The sequence below is a fragment of the Ambystoma mexicanum genome, chromosome 12, assembly GCF_040938575.1.
Source record: "Ambystoma mexicanum isolate Mex_15411 chromosome 12, UKY_AmexF1_1, whole genome shotgun sequence".
NCBI classification, from domain to species: Eukaryota; Metazoa; Chordata; class Amphibia; order Caudata; family Ambystomatidae; genus Ambystoma; species Ambystoma mexicanum.
The window spans coordinates 1,108,171,766-1,108,189,464 of record NC_090936.1 but is presented as its reverse complement, the minus strand read 5'-3'; the positions used below and the strand labels follow the sequence as shown (position 1 = coordinate 1,108,189,464).

The following is a 17,699-nucleotide window of genomic DNA, read 5'->3' as shown; positions in this document are numbered from 1 at the left end:
TTAGAACCAAATGTATTTAGATGAAATTGTTTAGATATTGTGTCTGATTTCCCCAACAGTATTACTGGCAGCAGAAACCCTTCAAAAGAAGTAAAGCAGATTGACCCGTAATGTAATTGTACATTCTCCACAGACACTAATGCATCAGGGCTGGGGCAGAGTCATATACTGGCTCTCCTCAAGTGCTTAGGGCATTGCCGAAGCACCAAACAGTGCTGCTGTTTTACTTTTCCACTGATCACACGGTTTCTTCTACTGATCTTGCCTATGCCGAGTGTGACTATCGCTTGGCATCAGCTTATCCATATATCAGTTCCCCAACGGCTACCTTTGTACAGAATCCAAACGGCTGTGCCAAAAATCCAGGATACATTTAACTCCAAAGAGAACATCCTGCCTTTCGATTTGTCTGATGAGTTTTTGTTTTGCCACCTTATGCATACTTTCTTGTTGGACTCCAGCTCCCAAATAAAAAATGAACTTGAGTCCACCAGCCTCTCAAAGACCATCACTAGACAAATCCGTAGAGATGACTCATGCTACGGACTAACGATCTGATTACTCTCCAACTGTCTTGGGGCTGCACATTTTGGGGAGGAAAGATAGCTCACGGGCAACGCGTTTGGCTTGAAACAAGACAACGCAGTGCAACACAGGTTCGATTCCCGATCCCTAGAAATCACCTGTTGGTATTAAGCGCGCTATAAAAGAACAATTATAATTATGATCAAAGAGCAAATGTACTTCTGGCGTAGCAATGTGGCCCTACTTGGAAGTACCAGTACAAAACAAAACAATACAAAATAAGAAGCTTCAAATAACTACCTACCAAGCAGTCATACTTTCTGACATTTGAGCCATCAATCAGAAATGAATCTGTGGTTTTTGTTTTAGGAATGCTCAGAGTATTAAATTAGTCAGGGTGTTGCATAAAATGCAATTTGTACGGTATGTGGTATTGTATAGAGACCTAATGTCGTTGAAATTGCATTGGAGCATTTCAGGACACCTGGGGGTTTGGAAGAGAGTTATCTGAACATTAAATGAGAAAACAGTGTATTGGTTTGTAGATCAAGGACATTGCATGCAATAATAAACATGTTTATTACTGTTGTAGTAAAATGACAATTTATTTGGCAGAGATTAGTAGCAATGTCATTTTATAACCAGTGGGTTGTGTGTGTTTAGTGTGGGGGTGCTGTGTGTTTTACTATGTCAGTTAATAGGTGATTGCTGGAATGCGAATCCAATGTGTGTGTGTGACTTGGTCAACTGGCATGGGGACAATGCACTAGAAAATGGAGAGAGCATGTGTAGACCCAATTATATATGCAACAAATTAGATCGGTTGTGGGTTCTGCAATTTCAAAGCATAATGTACTGTGTGCATATTTGGTAGACAAAAATGTGTTCATTATAGTTGCAGGAATAGGTTTTGTAGACTTAAATGACTTGCTGATCTGTCTATCTCATAGCATTACCTTGAATTAATTTTCTGTAGACCATAGTCTTGCCATTACACTTGCAGGAAAATTTACTTTGGCAGAGACCGTCAAGTTATCTTTTTCAGTTTTGATTGCTGACATAAACTTGAATTATGGTTTTGCATCCTGCTAAAAGCTGAATCAGATCATTCATTTTGTTGTTTAGGCTTGTTTATGTTTATGTTTATTATTTGATAATGCGCACAAAACCCAAGGGTAGCCGGGCGCAACGGGTGCAAGGTTACTTAAGCTTAGGTTACATACATACGGAGTACAGTGTATACAGGTCAATAAAAGCAATAGAGATGAGAGATAGCAGGTTACAATGTTAGGAGTACATGTATACAGTGAAGTGGGACGGTAAAGGCAAAATAGTCAAGGAACCGGATTTCAAGGGGTATCACGATAGTTGTCGTTGGACCAGAGCCAGTTTTTGACCTTTCTTCTAAAGCTGGAATAAGATGGGGTTGCTCTGAATGCAGTGGGCAATGCATTCCAAGCCTGGGCAGCTCTAACAGGGAAGCTAGCTCCTCCCGCTTTGGATCGTTTAAATCTCGGGGTTTCTAGCAGGAAATGGTTAGTAGCTCTAGTGTAGTGACTGGACAATTTTCTGGTCAGTCTAGCCGAAATGTAGGGGGGTGCAGTGTAGTTGATCCCTTTGTGTGTGAGAGATAGTGTCTTGAGAAGGACTCTATCGCTGATTTTTAGCCAGTGGTGACCTTTCCTGATGTTGGATATATGAGCTCTGCGTGGTATGTCGAGGGCTGTTTTGAGAGCGTTATTTTGAAGGATTTGCATTTTATTAATGATAGTTTTATTGGCTCCTGCATAGAGGGCATTACAGTAGTCCAACTTACTAGTGCGTTAGCAAGCGTAATGCAGTTAGTTTTGGAGAGGTAAGGTCTACAGGTCCTGATTAATTTACAGGTATACGCTGTAGAGGATGCCACGGTATTAACTTGTTTTTTAAGGGATAGAGTGGAGTCAAGGTAAAAGCCTAGTGTTTCTACCTCAGTTGCTACTTTGATTGTGTTACCATCTATGTTGAAATAGCGATAGTTGGCACTGAGTTTTTTTAGAGTAGAGTCGGAACCCAAAAACAGTATCTTAGTTTTATTGTGGTCTACATTGTGGTCTACATTTACAGTTAGACTGTCAGAAATAGAGCTGTAAAGGTTTTATTCACTGTTGGGCAGGGACAACGTATATCAAGCATTCCGAGCTGTAATGTTCACTTTGGCAGCATGAGCCACATCTAATGGAACAACAAGCTAAATATTTAACTGAACGATGCCCTGGGCTTTTCCCAGTGATTATGAAGTATTGGCAGGTGCAGTTTCATTAATCTCTTTTAGGGTATGTTTTTGAGGTAATCGTGACACTACCTTGCATTCATCGTCAGTAGACCATAGTCTTGCCATTACAGATGCAGGAAAATGACAATTACTTTGACAGAAACTGTAGTAAAGTTATCCTTAGTAGTTGTTATGGGTGGAATCAACTTGAATGTTGGCTTTGCATGCTGGTACTCCCTGAATCATATAATTAATTTTGTTTTTTATGCTCACAATCTATATTATTGGTTATACTGTCACAAATAGAGTTACACAGGATGTTAAGTCACATTGGGCAGGAACAAGATATCTCCAGCAGACTGGGCTGAAATGCTTACTTTGGCACGACGTTCCAAACCTGTAATTGCACAAAAAGCTGAATATTTAAATGAATGATTCCCTAAATTGTTCCCAATGATTAGAAAGTATTGGCTTCAGCACTTTCATTAATCTCTTTTTAGGATATATTCACGAAGGAATGAGGACACATTAAACATAATCTGATGAAGTTGAGAACCAATTCTCTCAAAGAACGCATTGAGTGAGTTAGCCTAAACCAGATCTCTTATGGCCCATCTTCTACAACCGATTCATACTCTTTCTTTATGTCCGCTTTTATGAGGTCCAGACATAACCTACCAAAATCTCCATTAATCAGTCTCCATCTCTCCTTTCACTGTACTCCTTATCCTCAGTAGTAAGGGTGGGTGTAATTCGGTGAATATGTAGTGCAGAATTTTCATGGAAATTCAGCTGAATATTGCCAAACCCCGAATTCAACATTTAAAAACGTTGTTTGCCACATATTCTCAGCAATTGTAAGGCATTCATAATAACTGTTTTCTGCAGGGTCAACATTGGTGCACAGAAAACTGTCTTTTCCATGAACACACACCACCTTGTACAACACCATGTTTGTATGAAGATTTAAATATTTTATAAACGTCTATCACAGTGTCGCTCTATGCACCCGAGGTGTAGAGTCTAGCACACCTCCTCAAATTCTGTTATTTATTGTACCCGTACTATCTTACTGTAAATGTACTATACCTGTATATGTTCCTGTACCTATTGTTCCTCTTCATGTATTACATTTCTGTAACAATTCTAAAGTCAAGCGCCTAGCTACCTCAGGGTTCAGCAAGCAAATCAAATCAAATCAAATCAAAATCAGAATATAAAGCTAAATTGGCTGATTTCACTTTGGCATTACAAATTTCGCTACTTAACATGAAAGGTTACTACTCCAGCCTACTCACAGAACTTTTCCTCTAATCCTTTCCACATATCAACAGTGTCCTCTTCTCTTCTTCATCCTTCTTATGATCCTTGACTTCCACCTTCATGGGTGGAGGCTGTCCATGAAAAATCCTTCTGGTTTCAAATTTCTTTTTTCTCTGTTTAAATACTTCCATAGGCTAGCCACTCATGCCACCCAGGATGAATCTACATCCTGCTCATGACCCACTGAAACTCTACATGCTCAAGTTCTCCCCGGTATATGGTATTTGCATCGAATGGTTTTCCATCAAATGGTTTTCCAATGAAGAAATATGTATCAAATGCATATTTTTGTGGGGTAAAGTGTTCATTTTTTGGGGGATGGGTTTTTAAGGCTAAAAAACGGGCGGTTGGGGGGGAGACCCGTCCCCCCCAAAATGGGGAAAAGACCCTCTATGGAAAAAATTGTTGCAAAGACCATAAACCGTTCTCCCCACCCAAATCGTCCCCATCCACCATGTGATGGCTCCTTCATTCTCCTGGCTTCCCATCACTAGAACCTCCTACTGTCAAACAATAAATACCTTGAACAGTGACTGGCTTGATGATCACCCTTAAAGACGCCTTGTTTCACATGTTAGGGCACCAGAGTTTTAGGGCTGTCACCCGTTCCCATGCATCTCAAACACATTTACCACTCACTTTCTAAAACTGTCAATGCTCTAATTACAAAAGATGTACTTAATGTTTGTATCATAAATACCCGACTGTTTCCAACTTCTAACCCACCACTGGGCAGTTTCATTTAATAACTACTTACAATGACAAAAACACCTAACAATTACACTGGTCCAGACATTACCATGCTCACAGTGCTTCTTGGCAAACCACTTTGCAATTTTCATGAATAAATACAAATACATCCATGGATTTATCATGAAACAGTTTTTTTATTTCTCATCTTTTCTATTGCAACAGGAAATTAAACCGGAAGAGGAGGAGGAGGGACTTGTCCTGGAGAGCAATCCTCTTGAGTGGACCGTGACTGATGTAGTACGGTTTATTAAGGCAACAGACTGTGCTCCTCTTGCAAAAATATTTCACGAGCAGGTAAATCTTTTTGTCCTTTCCTTGTTTATAAATTGTGTTCTATTAATTAAAAGTACATTTTATCTCCTTTCAATTTCACACTGGTTTCTAGTATTTAAACATACAGCTACAAATATTCCATACATGTAGCTAATTGCAAATTCACGTATGCCATCCCTGCACCGAAGAAATGAACTCTTTTTTTGAGCTGAAGATTACCTTAAAAATGAATGCCTCTTTTTTCAGAAAATTGAGAACGTGAGGTTATGATTATTTGAAATTCTCTCTCTATCCACAATCCGCTTCAACTAAAATTAGCTGGAGAAGGCTGTTTACCAGACTGAACACTTGAAAAGAGAGCCATTGGCAAATAGTCTATTTCAAACATAGAGTGTACTTAAGGTTTCATTCATAATGTAGAAAAGTACAATGTTGTGGACTGCATATAATAAAAGAAGGATTTTTTGCAGCAAGGTAATGGAACAAGGTTTAGTTAGGTGAGGGAGAACAGGTTTTGTAAAAATAGCTTTCAATTTAAAGACAAACCTTTAGGACACAGTAGGGTAGGATTAGTTGGAGTATGGGAAAGAAGCAAAAATAGTTTATGGGTACAGACAGATAACATTACTCATTTCTGGAATTCTGCCATTTGGAAAATTAAGTTCATGGCTGTGTGATCCTTTTTTAAACCGCAAAAGCAGATCATGTAAATAATGAGGTTCATACTCTTTGGAATATGAACACAGTTGTTTCGGCTTCTTAAAAAGTGGGGCAATCATTTCTGATGGATGAATTGATGTAGCAACAGAACTACAGAAACTCTGGTATCTTTAAATCATGAAAGTGAACATGCTGGTGGAAAGTAAAGGTTTTGTTTTATATATATATATATATATATATATATATATATATATATATATATATATATATATATATATATATATATATATATATACATTTTACTTTGTGAACATGTTTTGGTTATTAATTTTAACACATGAATATTTTTAATTGCTCAAAGGGTAATTACAATATTAAACAACAAACATCACAGACTTCCTCCTTCTCCTCTATATGAATATTCAGAAACCGCACTGCCTGAAAAAACAGTAGACTGTGATGTCAACCAATTAACATATCACATTAGGCCCCGAAAAGAATATTAATTGCTCTTTACACCTTTAACAAAACTCTTTATTAAATGACCACAGTTCTCTCCTCTGAAGACCATGATTATGTTAAAAGGCGTGTTGTCTCATACATTCCATATTCACATTCATCAACTCAACACATTTATCTTGGGTTAGTAGCAAAAAGCATGGCCTAAATCTTAAACCACAGGTACGGTTATTACCCAACAGTAATATTGACAGATATTCGATTGTTGTCAGAACATCTAGATACAGAGCTACAAAAACAAGGAGAGTGATATCAAACCTTTCTTATTCAAGCGTATATACTCGCAGCCAGTGTGTCTTTAGTGTACAGTTCACTAGGTAATCCACTTATCAGCCCTGTGCCATACACTGTCTTACTCTTCAGTTCTTGCTTTGCTTCTTTTAATCTCTGTGGAATATATTATTGTCCATTATCCAAATATTTGTTTGTAAAAGGATTGAAAACAACTGTTGTGGTGTCGACGCACTACGTTTCGGCCTAAACATCAAGGGTAGACACCATACTGAGTGGGCTTCCCTCTTCAATTTCACACAGGCCTTCGTCAGGACAAAACATCTTTTGTGGTTACAATGATTCTCGATATTCTAACCTCAAAACATCATTCAGACCAATCTAAAAAGTGAAACAACACATATATTTAGGACCCTTCATTGTGTATGTTCATGTTAGCTGCGCTATACCAGACTGTACAGTAAAATATTATTGAACTTATTTAGTTTGCAAAACAGTGATAGGTTTCTCATTAAGAAGCTGTTGTCTCATACAGCTATGGCTACCTGTTGGTGTAATCACATCATAGGGAGCCCATTTAGTTTGGGGAGATTATTTCCCAGTTTTTATCATATATGCGCTATTATGTCATCAGTCTGAAGTATCAATGATGATTTGTTTCATATACGTTACCTATTTCATCTCATAAGGGTCGGTGTTAGTTTGGTATTCTTCTGTGGCATTCTCTTGATTCATAGAGCATATACAGAAATGCCCTGGCGCAGTAACACATATACCAGAATCACCTGTCACACCTATCAAATCAGAGTAAAGCATACCTCAGCATTGCTTACATTTCATTTGCTCTGGTAGGGGTGATCATTAAGATATACAACACTGATTATAAGAGTGTCTACACTACTCCGAACACTAGTTGTACTTTATCTACATGTAATTATACAACATACACTTTTCTATGTATCCCAGATTTTTTCTATGTATCCCAAGTCTTGTTATGTCACAGACCCCTCGTAAAATAAAAACTAAGGGCACGACCTACTATATACACAATTGCTCAAAGGGGTCATTTGATAAAGTGCCAGCGTTCAAACTTGAATAAACACTTTGAGTCAAAAAGGGTGATATGAGAGTTTTAATCCAATTTCATATCTCATTGATCATGACTTCAAATGAAATCTCATAACCTCTACATGTGATTCTCCACTGTGGTTCCAGTGGGTCTTCAGGTGGTTCTATATATGGTATTCACAGCTTAATTGTTTCAGTGAAATAAAGGTAAAGTGAATACTAATTACTAATTTGATTTGGTCTACAGCTTTACAGTGCAATTATTTTATCACTTTTTTTTACAAAGTTGCCAAGTATATATTTTATTCAAACTCACCCTTTTAGATGATCTGTTGTAAATAGTATTGCAAACTAATTTTCTATCTTTCACTCCCAAGAGTTGCTCCTTGTTTATATGGAGTTTTTTAAAAATAATGAAAGATATATCTTGTAGCCAAATGCATTTTGTATCCTTTTTTAGGTGCTTATTAGGGATGCATAAGGATTGAGAATTCTTCTTAAAGTATATTGTTAGTCTAGGAATGAAAAGGGTTTTGGCTTGGTTACCTCTTCATTGAGGCTTCTCAAGGATACAGTTGTCCTCACAATTTCAGAACGCTGACCCACCGAAAGGATCAGCACACCAAAATGGCCACCAATTTGTATGTATACGCAATGAAGTCATTGTGCATTTGTACGTGATGACGACATTGCGTCCAAGGTTGACGCGATCATCCATAACGGCAGAAAAAACACCTCAATGTTAAACACAGGTTTAACTAGCCTTCTGGGTCTACAAAATGTATATTGTTCTTATGTAGTTAAAAACATTTTTAGATGTAGGCATGCAATTGCCATTTTTAGTACATAATTAGTTTACTATTTATTTATTATAAACACTCCTCTTGTACTGATATTCAAAATAAGTTGCATTTCTTTTATTAGTTTCTCTTTATTCTGTAATGGTGACTAAAACACTGCAAATAAAATCTATATGAATTACTAAAGTGTGCATGTACAATAGATACATGCATACAACTAATCATATATATAAAAAGGTACATTCATGAACCTTTGCACACATTTGATGCAACATATGCATTTTGCAATACTTCAAAAGAAATGTTAACAAAAACTCCCAATATATAATGTAACACAGTGTGTGTATGTTTACAGCATCATTATATATGGAACATTTTGTATCATTGATATAACATTTAAATGTATACATGAGTAACTTACAGCAAAACAATGTAATTTTCGAAATAGCATTGCAAAATCGGAAGCGTGTATTATTACATGCTCCTTTCTTTCTCTGTGAAGACTTTAAAAAAAAATACTTAATATACAGACATGTAAACTTAATGTAATTCAAAACAAACAAATTATGCATATTGCATCCGCAAATGTACACTTAACAACACCCCAGAAAATGCGCTGCCAATACATTTGTACATTGTGCACAGGCTCTTCATTATATTTATTTTTTTCTAAAGGAACGTTTAACACAAATAGCTAATGTGCATTGTACAACAGTAGACGTATAATTACACCACATTTTCTCGAAAAATGATTATTATTATTACATACATGCAAAATGTACACAAACTAGAGATACCTTAAAAGGATGTAATGCTGCACATTCAGGCATAATTATTTTAATGACTGTCTCTCTGCACACAACTATTATCAATCGATACAATAAAATAATGTAAAAAAGAAAAAGTAACACATTTATACTGGGGAAAATATTTAAAGTTTGAAAAACAACCAAAAACACATGTTGAAATATTTTGTTTGTATAAATCATCATTATGTGCTCAGATAACAGTAATAATCTTTGTTTAAAACACAAGTGCATGAATAGAAAAACATCAGGCCACCATTACAATGTGTGTATAATCTAAGATAAGTATTTGAATACATATATTGTTGAAATGGATTTCTACAATCAACCCCTCTGGGAAAAGATTTTAGGAGGTTACCCTATTTATGGTAAACCGGGAAGACACTCCAAGGTTAACCAAAACCCAATGTAGGTAGTGTTGTGGAGCAGTGAAGGCTTAGTCTCAGGAAAGTGTGAGAGTGGTCTAGGGATACCATGAGTCCATGCAGAACAACACCAATAATTCAAGTTATGAAAATACAATTATTTATTATCCCTTTCTGAAGACACTTTGAAAAAATCACAAGTTAGTAATGTAATCAAAAACCATATATTATATATATATGTATATATATATACATACATACATTCATCATATAAATAAAATTAAATATTCATTAAACACCAGGTGAGTAATTAAATGCAGAAAAAACTGTTAGATGAGATGGAATAAGTTCCAAGTATGGTTACTTAAGGAAAGGTATTTCAGAACGGATGCAGTGGGTCGTGGTTGTAATGGCAAAGTTCTTTAAAGTGTAGTTTTTACTTCAAGTTAGGTAAGTACCCCACTTCATCCTGTGCCCTAGGTCAGTCCTAGGAAAGGATCATTAGCCTAGGTTTGATGAACAAAAGCCAGTGCAGAGGGAGTTTAGGCACAATGGCTCTCTACCCAATATTACCCTATGGTAGGCAGGGGGGACAGAAACAGATATGTTCACTTACCCACCTGATTCCGACTCTTCCAGGTGGCATTGCAGGTATCCAGAATTTCCTTGGACTCCAATCTTCTTACCTTGTTTTGGGTGAAGCGAGACCAGAGGTTACTTTTGGTTTCAGGAGCTAGTTGCAGTTCTCATCAGACAATTCCAGGCAACGTCTTGAACAAGATCCCCAAACAAAGAAAATATGCATACCTGAGCATTTCAGACCCTTCACAACACTTCACAGGATTGCAGAGTGGTGGTTCCAGCAGAGGTGATCACCATCAGGCGGCAACAGGCGATCTTTAAGTGGTGAGAACAGAAAGCAGCCCCAGCTCAGCTAAACTTGTCGTAACAAGGCTGAAATTGTGAGGACAGGTGGCGTATGGGATAATCAGAACACCCTGTGAGACCCAAGGCTCTGCTCAGAATGGTGACAGCTTGAGCGTGGTAACCTGAAATGGAGCTGGTCAGTCGACTGTGTGGTCCAGGGACACTTCTGAAGGTTTTCAAAGCATGGATCTATGAGCAGGTGTCAAGACTGGATCTTCCGACTGGCCCAAAGGTTGTAGCATCATCAAGGATCTTCTGAGAACAGGCAAAGGTGCAGGGCTTTAATGGGTCAATCACTGGAATCGATGCAGGTCCGCTTCAGGGATCATCCTTGAGTCGCCGCTGGGATGCTCTTCTTCGAAGTACTCTTGGTTCGAACGATGATCTGTCAAATAGCTGCAGGAGCCTTTTTCTATCCAAGATTCAGGCTGGGAGCTAGCACAAGCCCACAATTGGTAAGAAGCTCCAACATTCAAACATCCCAGGATTGTCCAATCTTTGGCAATGGCTAGTCATCATATCTGTCCAGCAACAGTCTGGCCCTGTATCTTTATCATCGAGGCACTGGACTGTCTGCAGGAGTGGACCCAGGATAAATCCATGCAACAGGAAATCCTGTTGGGCTACTGAAAATCATGAAGCAGTGCCCTGCTAAAATGGCTGCCTTCAGCATCATGACCGCTTCACAAGGCCTGAGCCCCTTGTCTGCCTGGCTCTGCCTTTACATGTACTTCCTCTTGGGACCCGGCAGGCGATGCCGGCGCTGTTAAAGGCCCTTGTTTAAGTTCTCCTGATCATTCCCCTGTTGGGTCCTGTCCGGCAATGGCCGCCACAACGCCTTCTGGTTTTGCTCTCATATCATTGATGCGGAACACCCTTCAGGATGCGCCCGCCAATGCACAGACCCTGCTAATACATTCTTGGAGCTGCTTGCACTGGGGTTCCACTAGGTAAGGCCACATTTGCCTCATACATATGCCTCCTTCTACTGTCCACCGGCTTATGTTACCTTCTTCCATCCTCGTAACATAATGCCTGGCACAACACTTGACCTTATTTCCCACTTAATGCCTGCAGTAACGATGTGGCCCCAGTTCACCCTGGCGTGGCCTTCCCAGTTTTGCTCATTTAACAAGCTCCTTTACTCAACACTTATTATGATACTGTTAGCGGGCTGTAGATAAACTGAGGGAAACCCAGGTTGCTATCTTTTTAAATCTAAACATGCATAACTCTACCTCTTCCCGGATAGGGCAACATATATAGAACAAAAGGGGGCAGAGTAATCCCAACATGTAATGATGAACAGGGTAGTCGGACCACTTTTAGTAAATCAAACAAATATACATTTTATGAATACAAAGTTCATATTAAAATCACCATAAGTAAAAATACAGAGTTATGGAGTATAATGATAAAACAATAATCATCAATGTCCAGAAAAGTGACTTTATCTTAGCAAAAGTTCACACACTTCTAGGTAGTGGTATAGATAATTCTTAAAACGCATGCAATTTATGTTCTTAACTGACGTGATTTTGTCTCTGTGCTGTTAGTTATTGGAACACATATGTTTGTCTAAGATATAATTGCATTGATAATTATCGCAACATGTTTCAGTTCTCTTCCATTTAATGGTGAACATTCGCCAGGAGACAACGAACGTATTGGTCACTCTTTAGAAGCAGCCGCAATTTGATTGCTCTCTAAAAAGACTGATGCTTTGTTGGTCCTTGTTCTTACATTTATTAGTAGCCGCTGTCATATTACAGGCTCAATATGTTGGTGGGCGTAGAGGTCTGTTGGTACAGGTCTGTTCAATGGTCCCTAGCCTGGAATCTCTGTCTTATTAAGAGGACATTCTTGGAGCTGATGCGGTTCTTCTGTAACCGGGTGTGTCCCTGTTGCAGCTTGTATCTAGCTTGTCATTTAAAAGGTATATTTTTGCGGACCCTCAGTCTTTGTTCTTGTAATATTTCAGCCTTGGTAGATATATACATTTGCTTGCTCAGTAGTTCTGGAGCTGCTTCATTTGTTAGCAGGCTTACATCTAAGCTTTAAACGTTCTGTGCCATGCTCGTCCACCCCTCCTGTAATTTATCATGCAAGGTCTCAACCATTTACTCACTGCATTTGTAATCATGCCACTTAAACCTATATTTAAACATTACTGCCTGCTCGACCGATGTCCTAGCTGGTACTTGACACTTTGCGTGCTAAACTTGACTATGCCCACAACCTACCTGATTTGACTCACAGCCTCCGGCTTGCTCGTTACTTATCAGATTTGACCTGCAGCTGTACTTATGTATACATATTTCTTCGCTATACACCGGACTTGACCCTCAGTTGCGTGCAAATTCAAATGATCTTCTTGGCTGTTACATACCTGATCATCTGATCCATAACCGCTTGTAGTTCTCCTGCCCTGAAATTGTCTGTAACAAAATGAATTTGACCTACAGCTGTGCGTTGTATAAGTATTCCTGCATCTGTTACATACGGGACCTACAGCTGTGCGCTGTACTTATATTCTATTTTGCCTGTATTCTTCTGGTGCATGCTGATCTCATTACCTACTTGGCTGCAACTTTGCTTACTTGACCTACAACTGCCTGCTATTCCCACTCCCTGTTCTTGTCTGTAAACTTACTGAATTTGATCCACAGCAGTGCACTGTACATGTTTCCTTTTGTATGCTACTTACCTGTCTTGACCTACAGCCCTGTGCTGTATATGTAACCTATATTGACTGTAACACTACTGCTCAAGTTCATCCATGGTAACTAGTGCCTAGATGCCCAAGGGCTTTGAGCGCCTCTATAAATGCATAAATTAATAAATAAAACAGACTTTCAGGGGCCGAGAGGATGTGGACTGGGACCCGGCAGTCCCAGCCCCCTCCCCTGGCTCACACACACAAAGTTCACTGGCCTGTGAAAGCAGCATCTTTCACTGGGTTACCATATATGGCATTTCCTTACCTGGGAACGGAGGTAGAAGGCCAAAGGACAAGCGAAAATCTTGTGGCATGCCCCTGTTAGCTTGATTGCCACCTTTAGTAGAAAAAAGTGGTGAAAATCACACGGCTTCCATCAGCTTGTTTTAGGCATATTCCCAAAGTAACCAAAAAGCCATCAGGTAAAAATTCATAAGGATACAAAGTATCCCATCTGCACTTCACTGTAAGGTAATGTGTGTAATTGATCAAATACAAGAATTACAAAAGAGGTGCAATATCTCCCAGTACTGACAATCTTCGGCACTAGTCAGTTTCTCCAAAAGAATGACCAAAACTGGCAAAGGAAAAATCAGGACAGGGTGCACAAGTAAGCAAACGGACTGGGAGTCCCATAGGAATCTATGGAGGGAAAAGTGCAAAAAGAAAACCTATAGCTATATCTTAAAAGAGACGCACCCTTTCTTTTTATACTTTAAACAGCGCCTGCATCCTTTCACAAATTTCAGAAAACATTTTACAAGTATGTTATTGTATGGATTATCAGCATGTGTATGTGCTCAAAACACCTAACATGAAAGCTTCCATTAAATGACATTGTTGAGTCTTTGAAGATTGCATTGCGCTGCTGGCAATAATCAACTGTCACATGCTTTCATTAAGAACATTCAATTGTCTTTAGATCTGATTCAGTGGCAACTTGTTGTCTTTATTTTGTGGTAAAGTGACGGTTTAAAGATATGCATAATGAAGTTGATTGCATACAATCATTGTGCTGGAAACATTATATCTATCTTGAAACAGTGCCTGCAACATCTGCCTTAATATACCAGTAAGCGTTCATTAATATATGAATATGTACACAAGTAAAATAAATAACATTAAATCTGAATCAACATAAACGTATTTAAGCTATTTTTACCACACAGACAAGCATTATAAAGTGATTGTCTTTCAAATATTCATAAACTCAAATTAACATCTGAAAAGACAATTGAAAATAAATACAAATGCATTAATACATATCTAACCATACATGTATTCTTACAAACAAAACATATTAAAACAAAAGCTTAAACATTTCAGTTACTTTATAAAAATTGTCTACAGGCCTCATCACAGGTTTGGCAGTATTCTGGTGGTAAATGTGCCACAATACCACCAAACGGATTTACTGCTACTGCCACTTGGTCTGGCAGAATTACTGCTGGATCACAAGTGGTGGTATGGCAGTGTTAGTTCCCCATTTATGGAGTCTACAGGACTCCATGGGGATTTCGGCAGAATTACTGCTGGTGGTATTTCTAAAGATTTTGATTATTTTTGGTGGTAAGGCAGCAGTATTACTCCAACATTTTGCTGGAGGTTTTTTCTCCCCCTCGCCGCCAAACCTATAGTACAGTGGTGCGGTAATGCAGCGAGAACGGAGTTACCTCTGTTTTACTGTTGTTTTTTACTGTGCCGCTGTACTTGTAATGAGGGCATAAGACCCTACCAGGAAAACAAAATGATGACATTAAACATATTGTATGAGCAACTAAAACCCATAACATAAAAAAATGCACTTAACCTATCACGTGTCCTTTTCTTTACACAGTAATAAAACAAGAAAATAAAATAGTTTCACTTTATGTTGTAACACTCTAGAACAATTTGGTCACATGTAGCAATGACAGACAAAACATGTATATAATAGGAAGTAAGGTAACAAGAAAACACATTTTAATCAAACAGTGCCATTTGTTAAATTTTGTTTATAAAATACTATATATTTGTTTTCCATTACTGTGAATTTGTTTTATTTAGATAAAACCTCGCACAAATAAAAAATATATTCAGACAAACGATACATTCTAATATCAATATTTTTTTTAAATTAGTGTCAAATTCATCTAGCCTTACCTACTATATCCAAAAATGATAATTTAAAATTGTATAAAATGTAAAAAGAAGAAAACAAAGAAAGAGAGAAGCCAGTTTATATTATGGACATACTTTCCAAATACCACAATCCTCAAATACAAATTAGTGTCAAATTCATCTAGCATTATATACACCATTACAATGTGTGTATAATCTAAGATAAGTATTTGAATACATATATTGTTGAAATGGATTTCTACAATCAACCCCTCTGGGAAAAGATTTTAGGAGGTTACCCTATTTATGGTAAACCGGGAAGACACTCCAAGGTTAACCAAAACCCAATGTAGGTAGTGTTGTGGAGCAGTGAAGGCTTAGTCTCAGGAAAGTGTGAGAGTGGTCTAGGGATACCATGAGTCCATGCAGAACAACACCAATAATTCAAGTTATGAAAATACAATTATTTATTATCCCTTTCTGAAGACACTTTGAAAAAATCACAAGTTAGTAATGTAATCATAAACCATATATTATATATATATGTATATATATATATACATACATACATTCCTCATATAAATAAAATTACATATTCATTAAACACCAGGTGAGTAATTAAATGCAGAAAAAACTGTTAGATGAGATGGAATAAGTTCCAAGTATGGTTACTTAAGGAAAGGTATTTCAGAACGGATGCAGTGGGTCGTGGTTGTAATGGCAAAGTTCTTTAAAGTGTAGTATTTACTTCAAGTTAGGTAAGTACCCCACTTCATCCTGTGCCCTAGGTCAGTCCTAGGAAAGGATCATTAGCCTAGGTTTGATGAACAAAAGCCAGTGCAGAGGGAGTTTAGGCACAATGGCTCTCTACCCAATATTACCCTATGGTAGGCAGGGGGGACAGAAACAGATATGTTCACTTACCCACCTGATTCCGACTCTTCCAGGTGGCATTGCAGGTATCCAGAATTTCCTTGGACTCCAATCTTCTTACCTTGTTTTGGGTGAAGGGAGACCAGAGGTTACTTTTGGTTTCAGCAGCTGGTTGCAGTTCTCATCAGACAGTTCCAGGCAACTTCTTGAACAAGATCCCCAAACAAAGAAAATATGCATACCTGAGCATTTCAGACCCTTGACAACACTTCACAGGATTGCAGAGTGGTGGTTCCAGCAGAGGTGATCACCATCAGGCGGCAACAGGCGATCTTTAAGTGGTGAGAACAGAAAGCAGCCCCAGCTCAGCTAAACTTGTCGTGACAAGGCTGAAATTGTGAGGACAGGTGGCGTATGGGATAATCAGAACACCCTGTGAGACCCAAGGCTCTGCTCAGAATGGTGACAGCTTGAGCGTGGTAACCTGAAATGGAGCTGGTCAGTCGACTGTGTGGTCCAGGGACACTTCTGAAGGTTTTCAAAGCATGGATCTATGAGCAAGTGTCAAGACTGGATCTTCCCACTGGCCCAAAGGTTGTAGCATCATCAAGGATCTTCTGAGAACAGGCAAAGGTGCAGGGCTTTAATGGGTCAATCACTGGAATCGATGCAGGTCCGCTTCAGGGATCATCCTCGAGTCGCCGCTGGGATGCTCTTCTTCGAAGTACTCTTGGTTCGAACGATGATCTGTCAAATAGCTGCAGGAGCCTTTTTCTATCCAAGATTCAGGCTGGGAGCTAGCACAAGCCCACCATTGGTAAGAAGCTCCAACATTCAAACATCCCTGGATTGTCCAATCTTTGGCAATGGCTAATCATCATATCTGTCCAGCAACAGTCTGGCCCTGCATCTTTATCATCGAGGCACTGGACTGTCTGCAGGAGTGGACCCAGGATAAATCCATGCAACAGGAAAGCCTGTTGGGCTACTGAAAATCATGAAGCAGTGCCCTGCTAAAATGGCTGCCTTCAGCATCATGACCGCTTCACAAGGCCTGAGCCCCTTTGTCTGCCTGGCTCTGCCTTTACATGTACTTCCTCTTGGGACCCGGCAGGCGATGCCGGCGCTGTTAAAGGCCCTTGTTTAAGTTCTCCTGATCATTCCCCTGTTGGGTCCTCTCCGGCAATGGCCGCCACAACGCCTTCTGGTTTTGCTCTCATATCATTGATGCCGAACACCCTTCAGGATGCGCCCGCCAATGCACAGACCCTGCTAATACATTCTTGGAGCTGCTTGCACTGGGGTTCCACTAGGTAAGGCCACATTTGCCTCATACATATGCCTCCTTCTACTGTCCACCTGCTTATGTTACCTTCTTCCATCCTCGTAACATAATGCCTGGCACAACACTTGATCTTATTTCCCACTTAATGCCTGCAGTAACGATGTGGCCCCAGTTCACCCTGGCGTGGCCTTCCCAGTTTTGCTCATTTAACAAGCTCC

General features: G+C 39.0%; 1 protein-coding gene across 2 annotated transcripts in view; it reads left to right on the top strand.

The window, feature by feature from the left end:
- SFMBT2 (Scm like with four mbt domains 2) overlaps positions 1-17,699 on the top strand; it is a 957,919-nt gene that overhangs the window by 912,924 nt on the left and 27,296 nt on the right. For both annotated transcript variants that reach the window (XM_069629673.1, XM_069629672.1), the window contains one exon: positions 5,018-5,149. In XM_069629673.1, coding sequence (XP_069485774.1) covers positions 5,018-5,149 — 132 coding nt within the window. The remainder of the gene's footprint in view (positions 1-5,017; positions 5,150-17,699) is intronic.